This window comes from Suncus etruscus, chromosome 6, assembly GCF_024139225.1.
Source record: "Suncus etruscus isolate mSunEtr1 chromosome 6, mSunEtr1.pri.cur, whole genome shotgun sequence".
In the NCBI taxonomy this organism is placed as follows: Eukaryota; Metazoa; Chordata; class Mammalia; order Eulipotyphla; family Soricidae; genus Suncus; species Suncus etruscus.
Window position 1 is genome coordinate 110,988,317 of NC_064853.1, and position 18,796 is coordinate 111,007,112.

Sequence of the window (18,796 nt, forward strand, 5' to 3'; positions counted from 1 at the left end):
CCCAAACCATTTTTTTAAAAGTCAAAACAAGACAAATCAAAGCAGTTTAGTGAGAGGTCCCATTCTTCTCATCTTCTCATCTGAAATAGCTCTGTGAAGTCTCCAAAAAAAAAAAAAAAAAAAAAAAAGAAAGAAAACCAACCAAAGGAAGTAAGAATATATCCTCATGAACTGACCCATAAATATCTAATAGGCTGAAAAAGCAAAACCAAGAACTAAAGATTTTAGATTGAATTTGCACATTCTATACAAATATATTTAAATAACTTTAAAATACTCTTCTTCAAACTGAACCTGATCACAAATAAATACTTTATACAAAAGTGGAAATATATAACTTACAAAGTTAAAATGTGCATATTGTTCTTTTAGACCAAGGCCCACACACTATTTTCTAAAGAACCACTTTTCTCTTCTATTCTTTACTTGCTGCTATTCCTCCTTCAGATTAGCCACTGCTTATATGACTGAATTGTTAGCATGAATTCCTAGGTTCAACCACCAAGACCACAATGGAAAAATAAAAAGATTTTAAGAGCCAAGAGAAAAATAAAGTAGTTAATGCCTCTCTTGCATATCTGTACATGTGAGACTGTGTTTGAACTATGAGCAACATGCACTTGTGTGTGTGTGTGTGTGTGTGTGTGTGTGTGTGTGTGTGTGCGCGCGCGCGCGCTTGAAAATCTTCTGTCAGTTAGGCCTAATGCCACAGTACTTCTCAGCCTTGGCTGAACCCAATATACTGAGCGTCTGACCACAGAGGGAGAATACTAGTGATCACTTCATATAAGAAGTGCATGAAACATGGCAAGGAATGCCATTGCTTATGAGCATGTGTGTGAAAAGTCACAACTGAAAAGTATTAATGCTGCTGATACTGACTAGTGTATTCACAACTACCAAATGTGTGACCTCCTAAATGAACACCACCACTCAAACAGGTGATTCCTAGTCATCAAAATAACATTAACACAGGGAAAGAAATTAAAAAAAAATATTTTTAAAAGAAAAACATTCTGACTAAATACAATGTATTTAGGCAGGAAATCAATTTTCAAATATGAACGTCAGAGAAGTCTATGCAAAAGTTATATGTATGTACAAATATGTGTGTATATATGTGTGTATGTATAGACATGTTTCTTCCTAATTAAAAAACTTGATCAGAAAATAATATATTTTCTGTTGCTGAATAGAATCTCTCTCTTAATTCTAAATCCCAAGATCTCAAGATAACAATTATCATTGTTGTTTTTACTTCAAAAAGGTACACAAATAAACTAAAATTTGTGAATACCTTTCTAGCACAAATTACAATTACTGTACAATTATCACCTGAGTAAGATTCTTACATGTATATTAATGTTACTTATTATAATATTTTTAAGGGAAACATAAGAAGGACCAGAGAGGCAATAGAAGAGATAAAGCACTTGCCTTATGTGAACTGTGAGGGTCGCCACCTTAGTTCAGATCCCTAGCACCACATATGGTCCCCTGAGTATTGCCGGGTTCATTACTGAGCACAGAGCTAGGAACTGCTAGGTATGTTCCTCTAATATACCCCCAAAAGAATATTAATTTTAATAATTCAGAAACTTTCTCAGTTTAACTCTTTTTTTACTAGTTCTTCTGCAATATTAGCGACCCAATTTTATGAAAAAGTGATTAATAATTACATAATCCAATTAAAACATGATTTAAAACTTAAGTATATTACTTCATAATAAAATTCTTTATTTCTTTTTTAGGGATCTATGTACCTATATTATCTCATGTTCCATTTGCTTATAGGGAGAACTTAGACAATCACAAGTTGTGAGCATGGATATGATGTTTTATTTTTGCCGGTAAAACTAAGAGTAAAATTTGGAGTAAGATAATAACATATTTTGCTTTTAGTGCTTCATTTATAATACTCCTGAAGTCATTCATAAACTTTAATTAAGCCTTACAGCAACCCTGTCAGGTAAACATTAAAATACCCATTAAACAGAAGGGCAGAGGCACGACTGTCCCAGAATCATATAGTAGGCATCTAGCATTATCCTTCTAAGACCTGGATACTATCTAATGAGCCACACTTCTACATAGCATATCAGATGACTTGTTAAATTCAATTGAGAATCCTCACTCACTACTGTTCTAATCTTACAACTGGAAAACTACTAAGACAGAACTAAAAACTCTTAAATTCTTATCTAATTTTTTCTCAGTTTTCATGAAATGTCTTCAATAACTATATATATATATATATATATATATATGATTGCTATTTTAATAATTCAAGTGTTAACCATAACAATTAGACATTATATTTGATTCTTGTATCCACTTTCTAAAGCAAAAAAAAGATGGAAAATTACACTTTCTTTTCACTAAGAAATCAAATTTAATTATTATTAAATTCAAACAGTACTGAAAGTCTCAAATTATCTGTAAAGTGTGAATATGTCCCTAATTTAACTCACAATGAATTAGATCTGAGATCTCTGTCTAGTGTCAGATTTTCTTTTAATTTCAGCTGAGGGAAACTTTCTGATAAGGCTATAGTCATTATTTAAAACCAGAGGTGGATACTGTTATTCAAAGACCTTCCAACTGTTATTCAAAGACCTTCCTCCTCCTTGCACCTCCATGTGCTTCAGGGCCCTTGTTCTAAAGTCATTCTATGTCTACCAACATCTGCATAGCTTCAAAGAGCTATGATTTTTCTTCTTTCTCATTCTATTGTAAAATCTTCTTTAATCATAAAGAATTAAGCATTTCTGGACAGAGAATATCAAGCCTTCAGTCTTCTTTCAGTCACAGAGATCTGGAGAGGCATTCTAATTTCTGTTGATATAAAACTGTGAGAAATTATTGTATATGTAATTGCTTGTCTTTGTCATCTCCCTGTTATAGTTAAATACCATTCAAAATGAAAATACAGCTCCTCTTTTTAACCAGACAGCATGGGAACCAGTGAAAATTCTTAGTAATACTCTCAAAATGACTACTATTGGAGAACGCAGTTGCGAAAGAGTTGCAAAATACAGAAATGCACTAAATGACAGGCTTACAGTAAATAGTACACATTACTTGAAGCTAAATTTAAGAAATTTCTGTGAATAATTTTATGACCACAATAATTGTCATATAATAAGGCATGCTATGCAATCAAAATCTAAGAGAAATAATGGAACCTAAAGGCAAATCCATACACACAAAATGTGATATTTAGGGGCCAGAGTGATGGCACAAGTGGTAGGGTATCTGCCTTGCATGTATTAACCTAGGACAGATTGTTGTTCGATCCCCAGTGTCCCACATGGGCCCCCAAGCCAGAGCGATTTCTGAGTGCATAGCCAAAAGTAATCCCTGAGCATCACCTGGTTTGTCCCAAAATAAAAAAAATAGTAACATTTAGTGATATACTACATTTCTCTAAAGTCATTAAAATAATATATTATTATCTGTTTTTGACTTAAATTTTAAGTGACTTTTTCCCTAATATATTCTAATTTGCATTTAAAATAAAATAAAAAATGAGCAAGTGAGTTGAGGAAATTGAGTTGACATTTTAAATCTCATTGCTCTTTCCAATTCTATCCTTGTCCAACCTTAGAGTTTCTATTACAAAGGATAATACATTATCTAATAACTAAAACCAAAACAAAGAGGATCTGATGGTGTACACCACTGAATTTTCATCTAAAACAAAATATTATAAAATGTGTAATATGGAGGCCAGAGTGGTGGTGCAAGTGGTAAGGCTTCTGACTTGCACGTGCTAGCCTAGGAAGGACCGAGGTTCGATCACCTGTCGTCCCATATGGTCTCCCATACCAGGAGCAATTTCTAAGTGCATAGCCAGGAGTAACCCCTGACTGTCAATGGGTGTGGCCCCCCAAATGTGTAATATGTTGATTTTCTACAATAAAAATATGTTATCGTACTTCATTATCAGAAAAATAACATATTATTATTTAAGGACACTGAATTATAGTTACTGTAAAGTTACCTCTAGAAACTTGATGTAGCCTCTAGTAATTATTTCTAGTTATTAAATATATTAAATGTAGTATTCTCTAATATTCTTCTAGTTATTTTTATGTAAAAATCTGGAGATATAACAAGCTCATATTTCTAATTGATCTTGATACATTCATAATTTAATGACAGGCCAACCTTTTCTATGAATCGAAATGGAACTGATGTTACAGCCAGCAGTGGTAAAACATAGGGCCCTGTGAACAAACTCATCTTGCATCATCCCTCTGCTCAGTCGCAGCTCATCAAAGCAACTTTGATACTACCTTCCTCAAACCAATGAAACCTGGGAATTATCACTCTTTGATAGTTAATTACTGGTGGAAATGAAAAGGATCTAATACCAAGATCTGGTTTGTTGTTGTTGTTGTTGTTGTTGTTTTGGCCCATACCCACCTGTGCTCAGGGGTTACTCTTGACTGTCCTCAGGAATTACTCCTGGCTCCAGCGACCATATGGGATGCGGGAGATCGAACCTGCTTCTGTCCTGGGTCAGCCATGCGCCCTACCACTGTGCTACCACTCCACTCTAACCCCAAGATCCTGTTCTTGATAAAATTCTCATAGTAACTGATTAACAACACAATCCTCATTATATTAATCCACCACATGGGACAGTAAAAAAACAGCTATGAAACCTAACTAACTATTACCAGTTGTAAGTGAAGGAGAAAGAGGAAGAAGGGTACAAGGAGAAAGAAGAGAAGTAGCAGGGAAAGCATAAGGAGAAAAATAAAGGCATTTTGCTATTCTTTCTGGAGTAATATAAAACAGCTCTTTGGAAACTTGCTTTTTTTCTCCAGCCACCAGTTCTACATAATATTCATTAAAATAATAGACACTGAAGGAGAGTAAATATTAAATTGGGTGAAGCTGACTTATCATAAATATATTAACCCAAGTAAATCTAAACAAATAAGGATAAGCATACTAATTAAGATATTCTATTCCAGACTCGGGATAACACATCTGTAACATGCCCTACAATAAAAACTTATTTGTAAGTCTAAAACCTTCACAAGAATTTGAGTTTTCTCCAATGCTCAGAAGTAAAAGAAATAGCTTGGCTAATTGAAGGAAATGCTCTGGGTTCTTATTTTCATCATCATACAAGAAGCATAAAATCACATGCCTATATGTACCTTGGGAGATTTATGGGACAGCTATACCAAGAAATAAAAATAACTCTGTTATGGTGAAAAAAAATCAATCCTGGGCAGTATAATCAAGTTTACTGACTTCTTGTCATTCACCAATGAACAATAATCAGCCAAACCATTGTAAAACTAGTTTAAGCTCCAATTAAAGCTGAATGTTTAAATCTTATTCTTTCTGTCACAGAAAGCTGATAAAACATATTTATCATCAGAAAATTTGTCTGTACATTATGTCCTTTGATGGGCTATTCTTAATAGCCTCAAGATTCCAGAGGACCACGCAATGGGCTGGCTTGCATTAGATTTCTGCAGAGCTGGCAGCCTTGTTCTGGAAGTCTTATATTACAGGTAACCTGATGACTGGGAGGGTGGGCCACAGGCACGCATCTCAGCTTGTCTGTAGAGCCAAAGGGAGCGAGCCTGAAAGACCGATATGCTGGGATCAATGAATCTCTCTGGGAACTGGCTGTTCCCCCATCAAATGCCACCTCCCTAATCTCTCCACTTGCTCAAGTTAAATTCTTCTAAGCTCTGAACATGACACGAGGTTGGCATGATTAGAAAAAGCAAAGGAGGTATTCTCTCTATAAATCATGAGTATAAGAAAAGTGGACCAAATTTGTGGATCAAATTTATATAAACAATCCTGTTTATAGTTGAGAGATATCTGTTTAGCTCTAAGGAGTAAACAAAGTTATTAGTATTGATTAACAGATATTTTTCTGGACACATTTTCCCCAGTGTGTGTGTGTGTGTTTGTGTGTGTGTGTGTGTGTGTGTGTGTGTGTGTGTGTGTGTGTGTGTGTGTGTTTGGGTCACATTCGGTTGCACTCAGAAGTCACTCCTGGGGACCATGTGGGATGCTGGGATTTAAACCAGGGTTCGTCCCGTGTTGGCCACGTGCAAGGCAAACACCTTACCATTGTGCTATCACTCGGGCCCTAATTTTTATCAGTTGTATAATACTATAAAATGGGGGCAGAAAGACAATTCAGTGTGTAGAATACTTGCTTTATGTGCAACACACCTGGTTTTGATTTCCAGCATCCCATATAGTACGACCAGGAGTAATACCTGAGTACAGAGCCATAAGTAAGCTCTGAGAATTTCTAGGTATGGACTAAACCCCCAAACAAACAAACAAAAAAATGGATCTTTCCCTTCTAGGGCCAGGGTAATTATTTAAAATGGAGCCTAATAACAACACTATTATGAAGATTTTCAGTTTTTTAGCACAGATACTATTATTCATTATGAGATACAAAAAATACAGCTCTCAAACTGACATATTAGGTCAATAAACAAGGCAAATGGATTCAAGCTTAAAAAGAGGCCTCATTCCTAGAACCCAGAAAAAAAAATACATAGTCCTCTAGAAGTATATACCTTACCCATACTCTTAATTCTCAAATGGTGCCTTAAGATTACTTAGTTATAAGCATTTCAAAAATCTTTCAAGATCTAGCAAACATGATTATTTTAATGGCCATGGAGTATTTATTTATATTAATATGCCACAATTTATTGAACCTGTTCTACAGTGATATCTAAGTTGCCTCCAGCATAATGTTAATACAAATTTATATGCCAAGTCTTCAAAAAGTTATTTATGATTATGTAGCCTGGAAAATAATCAAAAGGGCTTCTTAATAATAAAATAGATTAAAAATAAATACATGTCAGAAGTCAATGTATTATTTTGTGTTTGTTTGGATTTTGTTGTTATTGTTTTGTTGTTGTTGTTGTTGTTGTTTGGGCCACTCCTGTTAGTGATCAGGGCTTACACCTGGCTCTGTGCTTACAAATCTCTCCTGCCAGGCTCTGTGGTCCATAGTGGATGCTTAAGTTTGAACCCAGGTCGACTGTGCAAGGCAAGCATTCAAACCCTTGTACTATCACTAGGGAAGTCAATGTTCTTAAAGCTAAAGTGGGCCCTTTCTCTGCTAGCAAAAGAAGTCTGTGTCTATGTGGTTATGCCTAGGAAAAGATAGCATGGACAGCCTGTAGAAAAATACCTGTTATCACCATAAATTATCTAATGGTATAACGAATAGCATTAAAGTCCCTTGGGGATGTGTATATATATACACACACACACATATATATGTTTAAAACTCAAAAGCACAGAGAATAAAAAAACATAGAACCCGTTTTTCTCTTTGTATTCTATAAATTACTTGTATATTACCTCAACAACAAAACTGTAATTTTACAAAACAGGCTTAAAATCATACTCAATAAACATTGGCTTATCTATGATTCAGTGCACATATACACAAATGTAATACTCATGATAAGCAAATTTAACATCTACACTTACTTGAAATAAAGAGATTAGAAGAAATATTTTACTGAGTAGGTCCTACGCTGCTAATATATTTCTGTGCTAAACTCTGTAGGAAGGTATTCTGTCATTTCCAAGGTAGCATTCTGTCAATGGTCCTATGACTAATGACTCTGAATATAATACTTGATTATTGTTAGCATTCCCTTAGATTAAAAAAAAACTCTAAAATCAGTGGTAGTTACATTATTAAAACAACTATGAAGACCTGAAAAGATAGTAAGACATCTGCATTGCAGTGGTTAATCCAAGTTCAATCCCTCAAACTGTCAGGAATAACCTCTGAGAAGTGACCCAAGTGAGACCTTTGAGCACCACTGAAAAACCTCAACTCAGTGCTAACTTATGTGTATGTGTGAAATCTAGAATACGCCAAGAAAAGTTATCACACTTCACTTGAATTCACTAGGAGGTTTAAAATAATAAAAAAAAAACATACATTTATGGAACTGGAAACACAATGATAACTGCTATTGAAAACAGAGAAAGCAAAGACAATATGCATATATACTTGAGGCATATTAATTACATTTTCGCAGTAATCTTGAGTAAAACCATAAGTGAAAAGAGAAAACTCAACACGAGAGAATGACAAGTGATAAAATGGCACTAAAAAGATTTTTATTAAAGAATTACCAGAAGAGTATACAGTAAGCACAGCCTTCTCCTAATGACAGCTACTTCTGCTGCTTTCAGTCTGTGTAGTTTTACAACATAGCATTTTATTTTGAAAATGTAATTTAAAATGCACAGATGCCTAAGAAATAGGTGTTGTATGAAATGCCATAAAAATGTCCTCTCTTAGGCTGCATCTGCATACTGCTCAGGACCTATTTGTTCCTGTAGGATCCTCGTTTCTGTCAATCAGTATGAAATACAATCTAAGGAGGGTGGGGAACCAAAAGGGAAAGAGAGGAGCCTTGATTCTTCTCCTTATTTTACTGGGTATAAAACCTGTAACCATTGCTTTTCAAAGTTTTCTCATTTAAAAACTGGAGAGAGCAGTCTGTGATTTAAAACTTATTTGGGATAAAGGTGTGAGAAAATACTTTTTAAAAAATGTGATGATATGTGATGTATGAATGTGATGATATGTAATTTGGCTCACAGACTTAGATACTGTTATGTACAAGATTGTGTTGTTCTTGGCTAAGAACTTACATCTTTTTTGGTGATCTCAGCACCTACTCAGATAAGGGCACAAGTGCCCTAGATTTAGAAGAAATGCAGTCAGTTGAAATAAATTGATTGCAAACAAGGAAAGATATTCATGAAAATATAAATACCAAGTAATCTAATAGAACACAATAGGTATAAAATTTAAACACTTCATTTTATAAAATGTGTAGGATAATTTGCAGACAACTGAACAAGTACCCCACCAAAAGACAAATATCTTAACCAAGAAATCTCTTCAACAACAGGGAACATAATTGTTTACATCCTCGTCACATCCTCCTATGCTCATTATTCAAACCATCACAACTTAAGAAAAAAATTAATATATACTGATTTAAAATATATTAATATATTTATCTTTATTCTTATCAGGTACAAATTTACTTCAAGAAGGAAGTGATTTGACTAAGGAATCAAGACTAAAATTCAAGTTTTCTTGATCTCAAGCAGGTTAATTTCCACCTTGCTGTCCCCCTCCTTCTTCACAGTTCTTACTCTTTCCCTTTCTTTAGAGTACTATATCAATGTTGCACGTCTAAGAAGATAGTACCTATTTAATTTTTAATCACCATTTAGGTAAATGACTTGCACTCTTTGTGTGAGTGAGATAGAGAAAGAATGAGAGAGAATATTCAATCCAAGAGCATGGCTTTGATCAAACGTTGTACTGAATTTGGAAAAAAAAAATGATTCTGAAGAAAGAGAAAACCTGATTTGATATTGTACTTGCATCAATATCCAACCCACTAATTCTTAAACCATTTTAGAAAAGAAATAATTATTGGTTTAATGTCTCAATGCTTATCTCTCAGTACTAAAAGAGTTCTACCTAAACAGGGCAGAAAACTGTCAACATGGAACCTCAGGGAATATAACTAATGTGTAACCAACCCTTATTCTAAAACACTTAAGCATTCCAATGTTCAAAGACTTAGTTCAGTTAAATTCCTTACATCTAACAACCAGAATTTATTGAATGCAATAGAGAGTTGAGAAGTACTCACCTGTAGAGCCCATCTGCAGCATGATCAATGTAAAAGAGACAAGATAATGACAGGACTGACAAACAGATAGTGTAGGAGTGGTCAATGGTTATGCTAATAGTTCCTGCTTAATTTGTAAAGTGATCAGTTATGAAAAAAATCTTCTGTCAAGAATATACATTTATTTTAATCACAAAAAATGAAATTAAATTGTAAGTAGGTTTGGTAGACGCTATGGGAAATAGAAAATAAAACCCACAATGCTTGAGGGAGAATACAATCAGAAATAGTTCCAACTATACAAAAGTCTTGGTAGCGAGAAATGCTCAGAATTCTTTAACTTTCTTTATTTGTAAAATGGAACATATAAAACATATCCTTCCCATGGCACAAAAAAGTGATCCTAATATCAATTTATGTTAAATAAATTGAATTTTACAAAGGCTATTTATTATATAAACTTATAGTAAACTAGGTATTTTAAGAGGAATAGAGATTTGCTATCCAAAGAAACCCAATTGGGGTTGAAGAGAAAGTACAGGGTTATCAGATTTTCCTTGTATGGGGCTGACTAGGATTTGATTTACACATTTCAAATGGTCCCCTGAGCACCACCAGACATGATTCCTGAGTGTAAACCCAAGAGTAACCCTGGAGGATGGCCAGGTGTGGCCTGAAAACAAAACATAAAGAAGCTCGGTTGCCAGAGAGGGACACAAGGTGGGGCATATACCCAAACAACTCTAAAACTCTTTCAAAAAGATACTATTTGGAACAATTTCTGCAATTTACTAAAACATTAAATTGCTTGACAAATATCATGACACATTGGTCTTGGGTGTTCTTTAATCAAACAGCTAATATCAGTCCTGGATGTTTCCTTCATTATATTTGAAGTTTTCATTTTATGTGAAGTTATAAAATTAACCTTAAAACAGAAAAAAAAATGTGTGCTTTTTCCTAACTTTTGAAAATGTGTCTATGTTTTCTTACAAAAGTTATAAATAGAAAAAAAAATTCCCCCAACATTTTAAATCAGAATCTCATTGGATCAATTTAGAGATCTAATGTATAATTAATTTTTGGGTGGGGTGGAAAAACACACATAAACAGTATAAATGGTATAGATACATGTATCAATAAATTATAATTCATGTTATCTAGTCAACATGTATAAACAAATGCATCTTTACTTTAATGAGATTCTTATTTCTAAATTTATTCTGATTTTATTCATATTTTAAAATCACATTTTAATGTGCTATTTGCTTCTTTGAGAATAAAACTCTAAACTCTGGGGTCTGCAAACACATATCCTATGATTATAACACTTCTTATTGGCTTCACATCTTTTCAAAAACTTCCAAAGATATCCGCAAAACATGAAGGCAAGAACACAGTGTGACAAATTACTAAGAGACCAGAGCCCTCGCCCTTTGCTTTTCAGAAAGGGGCATTTTCTAATAAATGGTACTTGTTCTCTCTTGGTGCATGATTAAAATAGTTAAAGCCCAAATATCTTCAGTGAGCAGGAAGAGCTTTCTAAGGTTCCAAGTGGATTTTTAGGCTTCAATAGAGGAGTAATACCTACAAGAAAATACCTACACAGAAGTCAGTTTTACAAACACGTTATCAGCACCAGGAGGGACCTCTTACCGTCCAGGTGGCAGATTTGGCAGTGCTGGACTGTTGGAAGGACACGTCGAAGCTGTGTGGGCCTGGATAGTCGGTGTTGGAAGGGATGGCAGGTGATGGCGAGAGGGCATCAAAGGTGGAGCTTGGCTGCGCATAGGGCGAGGGCGCCGTGACGCTGTTTTGAGCATGGTCTGTGTTGTAAGGACTGGTGGATGAGGAGCCATTTTGAATCTGCTGGTCCATGCTGTTCAGGAGCCCCAGATTTGTATACTGTGGCTGTAGGGTACACAGATGCACTGAACATTAGCCATGTAAGCACAGATCACTAGTTTACTTTATAAAGTTTGAAACTTTAAACACCATGATTTAAAATTATTGCTGATAATACAGTCATGCATTTCAGATAATGCCACCACCAGTGTGACCTTCCCTCCACCACAGTCTTTAGTCCCCATTCCCACGTTGCTCCCTTAGCAGGCACAAAATAATTTACTTTATTGCTTGTTACAACATATATCCCATAATGGCATTACTAAGGTCCTTGAGGATTTCCTACTCTGTTAGGTGGTATTTGAGCCATCTTTGCTATTGCTTTTTCTCTTACTATTTCTTCAGAGCAACATTTGGTGCATTCATTCTACACAATTCAAGACTGGGTGTATGACATTTTACAACAGAGATAAGACCAACTTGTGATACCCAATGAGAAGCATCAAGAGTAGCTTGCAGAATATGTATATATATATATATGTATATGTAATAGTAATAAATAACTGATTAGACAGTATTTATGTGCAATCTTTACTGATACTGATTTCTTCAAGAACATAGAGAGTAGGCTACTATTTATTCACAAGTTAAGCAAAAATTCACAGCATTCAGTAGCGAATTACAAATTCTTTAAAATCAATATATAACACCTGTTCTTTCTCAACCATCTCCAGTTACCATATTCCTAATAGAAAGATAACAGGTATATTCTGCTATGGATTTAAGTGCCAGGCTGTCTGTGGGATAGAATAAGATTATTTCTGAATGTTCTTTCTAGTCTCAGATTTGTAAATTATATCCTATTACTAGGAATCCATACCCACCTTAAAAATTACTGCAGAGGCATAGTTATCAGTTTTAGGGAGAACAAACCATAGCATCCTAGTATATCAACCAAACACAGTCTAATTCTTCATCTATTTTTATTTTCATTGTAGCACTGTTCTATTCTAGAGTAGAAAACGTGCAAGAGAATTATTAAAAATTAATCACTCAATATGCATGTACATTAATTCATAAAACCCATTTAAGGAGATATGTTTTCTCTGGAGCCAAGTCCTAAATAAGTATTTAATACAGTGCTCATGACAAAAATAAAGTTTGTCTCATTAGCCTTTAAAACAATTTTATTTATTATCATAGTAAAGCAGGAATTTTCTCATACACTAGCTAATGAGCAAAAAAGTGGAGTCTGTGAAACCAAATCTTTGGGAATCTAAAATTTCAAAATCTAGGAACTCTTGCATTCCACATGTCAGACTGATCTAAAAATCTAAGGCCTTCCTATATTGAAACAGATAAGTTATTTCCAGAAGTGACTACATATATGGGGGTGACAGATTTTTCTTTGTAAAAGTTGACTCAGGGAAACTGCATTGTCACTTTACGTTAGCAAAGGAGAGAGAGAATCAAAAGCATAGAAGAAAAAGGAGAGGAAGGTTATCCTGTTAAAAGATATTTTGGAAATGAACCAAGAGAGTTGGTCTCCAGGTGAATTATAACTCTGAGAATCCTATAATTATATATATATAATAAAGGAGAAACAGCCCAGGTTAGGGAACAGGACAGTAGCTTGAAAAAAAACTTAAGCTAAGTTTAGTTTTTTTTTTTAATTTTATTAAATATTAAGTATTTCACATGGGGAGGAGAAAGGGCCTCTGCCATTCCATTCAGTCCAGAGAACATCTGTCTAAATGTTAACAGTCGCATGCCCATTCCAATACATTTATACATTCACATTCCACTGCCGAATGCCATGTCCCCATTTGCTCTTCAAATCACTATTAATCTCTTTACACTTATCCCTGTGTTGACAAGAGCAGCTGTTTGTCTCGCCTCTCCCCCCAATTCTGCTTTCCCATCTTCTATTTCTCGCCTATCTCCATCTTCAGCTTCCTTTTTGACAGGTGCAGCAAAACTACAGGTAAGACAACTAGGGGAGGGAAAACAAAACAAATACAAGGCATGAAAAAAAGGCCCCTGTAAAGGCATCCACACCCCAGGTTGAATTTAAGCTCTGAGGTATCTGGGCCTGAGGCTAAAACCTGGAAAGGGCATGGAAAAGATATTATTTGTGTTCAAGTTAGGGGTCAGGCTACAGAGCACTGCTGAGTGTTCTGCAAAAATCAGATAATACTCCCAGAGGCACGTGCTTCCCTACAGCAGTACAATTAGGAAGGCAGCCATGCCTGACAAAAAAAGACAAAGAAATTCAAAGAGCACTTTCTCACTGGCAGTAAAATGCCTGTTGGGCCAACCCTTCCTTCTCTTACTCCTCCTTCTTCTGGCTATGCAGAATAAAGCTTCAGCTAATTGTGGGCTTGCATGAGAACAAAGAACAGTCCTTTGAAAACATTTTTTTCAATGTAAGTATAGAGAAAAGTTTGGGGACCAGGCTTTAAAAGCCACTGAGCAAACATTCATTGAGTCTTGGAGGAATTAAGCGAAATGGAAACTCCATTTACTTAAGAGACACAAAGGTCCTGGCATAGTCATAAGAATACAATGGGAGGCACCAAAGAACCTGTGTTTGAGACTCTGTTGCAAAATTCAGCAACCTTCCTATGGGTCCTGATGCAGAATTCTATAGAATGCCAAAAATTTTAATACTGTAGAGTTCCAAAACAAAAAAAAAAATAAATAAAAAAATAAAAGAATTTTACCTAACAACTGAATTAGCTTTCAATGGCACTGCCTAATTTATAGTATAAATTTTGATTTCTCAGATTACAAAAAATATGCTCATTATTTGAGGTTAAATATGTAAATAGAGGTCATGGCTATGGCTCATCATTATACGGTTCACACATATAAGCCCTTAGAGTCGATCCCTGTCATGTAAAAATAAATTAGTAGCAATAAAATTCAATGTAAAAATTCCTAAATTTTGCTTTATATAACTTTATACAAATATAAGCCAACTTGGACTTAATTTACCTAAAATACAATCAGCAAAATACCCACCAATTGTATAATTGAAAATTTATTTGGTAATTCCTTTACTTCAAAAAATATGACATAAACTATCATAGGAAATAGTAACTCTGAAGTTAATTTTTTTTTTTTTTTTTTTTTTTTTTTTTTTTTTTTTTGTGGTTTTTGGGTCACACCCGGCAGTGCTCAGGGGTTATTCCTGGCTCCAGGCTCAGAAATTGCTCCTGGCAGGCACGGGAGGACCATATATGGGACGCCGGGATTCGAACCGATGACCTCCTGCATGAGAGGCAAACGCCTTACCTCCATGCTATCTCTCCGGCCCCCTCTGAAGTTAATTTTAATGCATAATTACTACTGACCAAAAAGGCTTCTTATTAGCTTGGAGAGCATGAACATGCTCACCAAGTATGATTAGAGACCAATGGTAGGTCAATGTAACTAAGAAGAACAAGTGTTAATGGGAACAGCCCACTAAACAATTTGCAGAACCCTGTGCAAATGAAAATCCAATGTTTTTATACATTATTATTTTATAATTAGTTCATACATTATTAAAACTTTCAAAAATAGTGCAAGCAGACTATAACTATAGAACCCCCATACAAACATGCATCATGACACACTGCACACCAATAAATCTATGTGGAAAAGATTTCTATCTTTTTTTCTATTAAAGTGAAGAAACAATACTCATGTGTCTTTATTCTTATCAATAATCTCATAAAACACAGAAAGAAAAATGTGTGTTGTGCTGATACACTAAAGTAAATAAGTAATGTCTATTTATAGTGACAAATAAGAGTCTCAGGAACTTGAACACAATAATTTTATGCCTAGAGATATGATGGAGAGATACTGGTCCTTGGTTATAGTCATAGTATTGTATTCCTAAAACATGAGCATTTATATATAATTAAGCCAATTTTATCTAAATGTGATATTTATAAACTGTCTTTGCAGAATTCTATGGGTTTTACTTTGTGTTGTAACAAATATTTAGAATATTTGAATGTAATAGAATTAAAGATGTTTATTAAACTAGAAATTAGATTTAGCAATATATTTAATAGAAGGTATCTTCATGTTTAATTATTTATACAATTCTATATATAGAATATTCAAAATGTAGCATGGGGTCAGAGGAACAAAATGAGAAGTAATATGTTTTCCCTTGCATTGAGGTAACCTGGTTTGGAGCTGCAACACAAAATATGATTCCCCAGAGACCCACCAGGAATGATCTCTAAGAACAGAGAATAGCTCCTGATCACATCTGAGTATGAACCAACATCTCCCCAAAAGATGTGGTACATTTATCCTATCATTTGAAACAAAGGTTACTTTCTTTTCATAAATATAAAAGGCAATGTTGTACAAGATAAAATTATGATTATAAGCATGATAAAGTATATAATTATTCTAATTTCATATAAAATATAAAACAGCTGCTTAGTTTCATACAAAATATCAGAAATAGAAGACTCATTGCATAACCCTAGAAAATTTAAACATTCTACAGATTAAAAAGTATAAGTGGGTGTTTATCACAGGCTTGTGAATCTGACCACACAAAAAATATCACACACCATGATTTACAAAAGCTAACATATCCTATGCAATTACAGAACACATTTGAGATGTTCTGAAATAAGAAGTATAGATATACCTAAGAGCTTACTATAAAACTTTTCTGGTTCGCACTATCATAAAAGAATACAAATAGTGTGATTCCTAAATATAGGAAGGAAGAATATTTTTGATTCATTCTTCTCCTCACATAAGATTTTTGCATTACCACAACCATTTATAGATTTAGACTTACGTTTTCACTAAGCTATTTGGATACTTCAAAGGCAATATTGTGCAATTTAGCATGACACTTACTCTAAGCATTATTGTGTCTAATTTTTCTATTTTATATGAGATATGAAGTAGTGGCTTCATTTCATACAAAATAAAATTTAAAATATTGATTAATATGATTATAATTTCCTCAATGGTTATTACTTTTAAAAGTACAAGTCTTTAGTTTTATTTTATTTTTCTTTCCTGGGTTACACTGTTTAATAATAAAAAATAAATCTATAATGGGTCAGGGATTTTTTACATTAGCTTAGAAATAATGTATTGATATTAGATTACTGTAGAAAAACCCTCAATAATGAAAATGAGTTTATATACAATTTAAGTTGACAGTGCAATTACTTCTTAATAAAATAATTTAACAACAGAAAGTTAAAAAAATTCTAGTAAAGTTTTTTGGTCAATAAATTAGAAAGGAACTTAAATAGAATGTGTTTTTATTAAGAGACCCCTTTTCTAATCTACCTATATAAAGAAAATGTTTATGATTTATCTTTCCAAGGTATTACTAGTTGAAATAGATCATTTGTGGCCACATGGCAAGAATAACCAAAAATACAGTAAGATATTTATAATAGATGGAAATAAAATAAAATCAAATAAAAATCAAATGGTACTATTGATATTTACAGTAAGAATTTACTTACCTCAGTTGAAATTATCCATTTTTAAAGAAATAAAAATGTGGCCATATTTCTTTTTAAATGATTTCTAGCCTTAATCATTGGCTGACTATTTGTTGAAGCTAAGAAACTCAGGATTCTTCTGATCTCATTATATTTCTTATGGAATCCTACTAGTGCGAAGGAACTTTGGACTTAAATTTGGTGATGTAATATCTAAGTCATGATAGTCCTGTATATTCCTAGAAATTCAGAGCCATTGGCATCTTATTTACTTAGAAGGAGATTGCTTATGATAATAGGACATTGGTGTGCTGATTTTAACATCCTCATCGTTAGGGACATATTCATTTAAAAACAAAGTGATCACACTAAGTGAAATCTGGAAGTGGAAGGTAAATTATATTTAGAATCTGAATCACTAAAATAAACTGAAAAGAAATAGAGATAGTAACTCTTATGTATATTCTGAACACTTGTGGTCATTAGCAGAGGAAAGAGGAATAGGGTGAAATGAAAGATGGCGATAATTATACATATCGAGAGATATAAAACTAAACCCTTTAACTTTCTAAATGTGATATAAGTCAATAAAGAAATATACATATTTTTGTTCTGGGAGAGAGAAACTATGTGTTTAATGGGCTGATGTTATGCTTCTTTCATAGGTAATTCAGGTTTGATCTTCTATACCACGTGGTTTCCTGAGTACCACGAACAAACCCTCAAATACAAATCTAGGCCTAGCCATTGGGTAATACTGGATGTAGCCTGGATTTTCTTTTTTAAATGCTATGATAACACTTTCACAAAATACATATGTTCTTTTTATTCATATTGATTTTCCAGGTCAAACCAAAACATCTACAATTATTTTGAAAGCCTGCACTTTTCTGAGCTGATAGATATAACCACTCAGGAGAGGCTTCATAGGAAAGTGTTACTGAACATTTTAAAGTCCATCCTGGGAAAAGAAAACAGTTTTCTTCATGCCCCTGGCTTTATAACGCACTCATTCGATTATGTTCTAGCTGACAGTACTATATATTTTCATCTCCAAATATTGGAATAAAAGTGACTTTTCAACAAACACTGCCTTAGGAAGAAATACTTGTTATTTTTTTCTTTTCTACCACCTGCCTCATCACAAAGAATGATGGTTTGTTTTGTGCTAGAATTAAGTACAAATGATTCAAAGTACTCTATTTGAGGTCAGGATGATATTTATTCGATAATGTCAAGTAAAAACATCATTTTTCCACCTGAAAAATTTATTTAGCATCACATTTTCTCCAAACAAGACTTTGATGTGAATTATTTCACTACTTTTGTTTCTAATGACCCTAAAAATAGATGAATGTGTGGTATATAATATTGTAAAATGGAAACCAAAGCATTTAAGCACACATGGGATTCAGAAAACAGTAGGGGGTCGGTTTACTAGAATGTTTTATGTCTTGAAAAATGTGTCAAAATTTCTTTGAGAACTAACATTTCATAATTTAGAAAAGAGTTTTCTAAGAGCCCCAATCAAGGCCAGAAAAATATAGGTGAATAAAATAAACGCAAAGTTGGCTGACCAACTCTGAACTAAGAGGCATTAATTAAAATTGTTTGACACCATTGTTCATGTATAAAATTACTATTTGAATGGCTTTTTGGAATAAACATGACAATATGAAAGAAATGTGCATAGTATTGGTAATATTTAATAATGGTTAGGCCATAAATATAAAAACTATCATTTCAAATATAGCTTAAGGACTTCATTAG

At 33.8% G+C, this 18,796-nt stretch overlaps 1 protein-coding gene across 5 annotated transcripts in view; it reads right to left on the reverse strand.

The window, feature by feature from the left end:
• Window positions 1–18,796, reverse strand: part of TP63 (tumor protein p63) — a 269,583-nt gene that overhangs the window by 62,717 nt on the left and 188,070 nt on the right. For 4 of the 5 annotated variants that reach the window (XM_049775965.1, XM_049775964.1, XM_049775966.1 and 1 more), the window contains exon 4: window positions 11,352–11,606. In XM_049775965.1, coding sequence (XP_049631922.1) covers window positions 11,352–11,606 — 255 coding nt within the window. Of the gene's footprint in view, window positions 1–11,351; window positions 11,607–18,796 lie in introns of those variants that run through there. The other variant, XM_049775968.1, reaches the window with a different exon arrangement.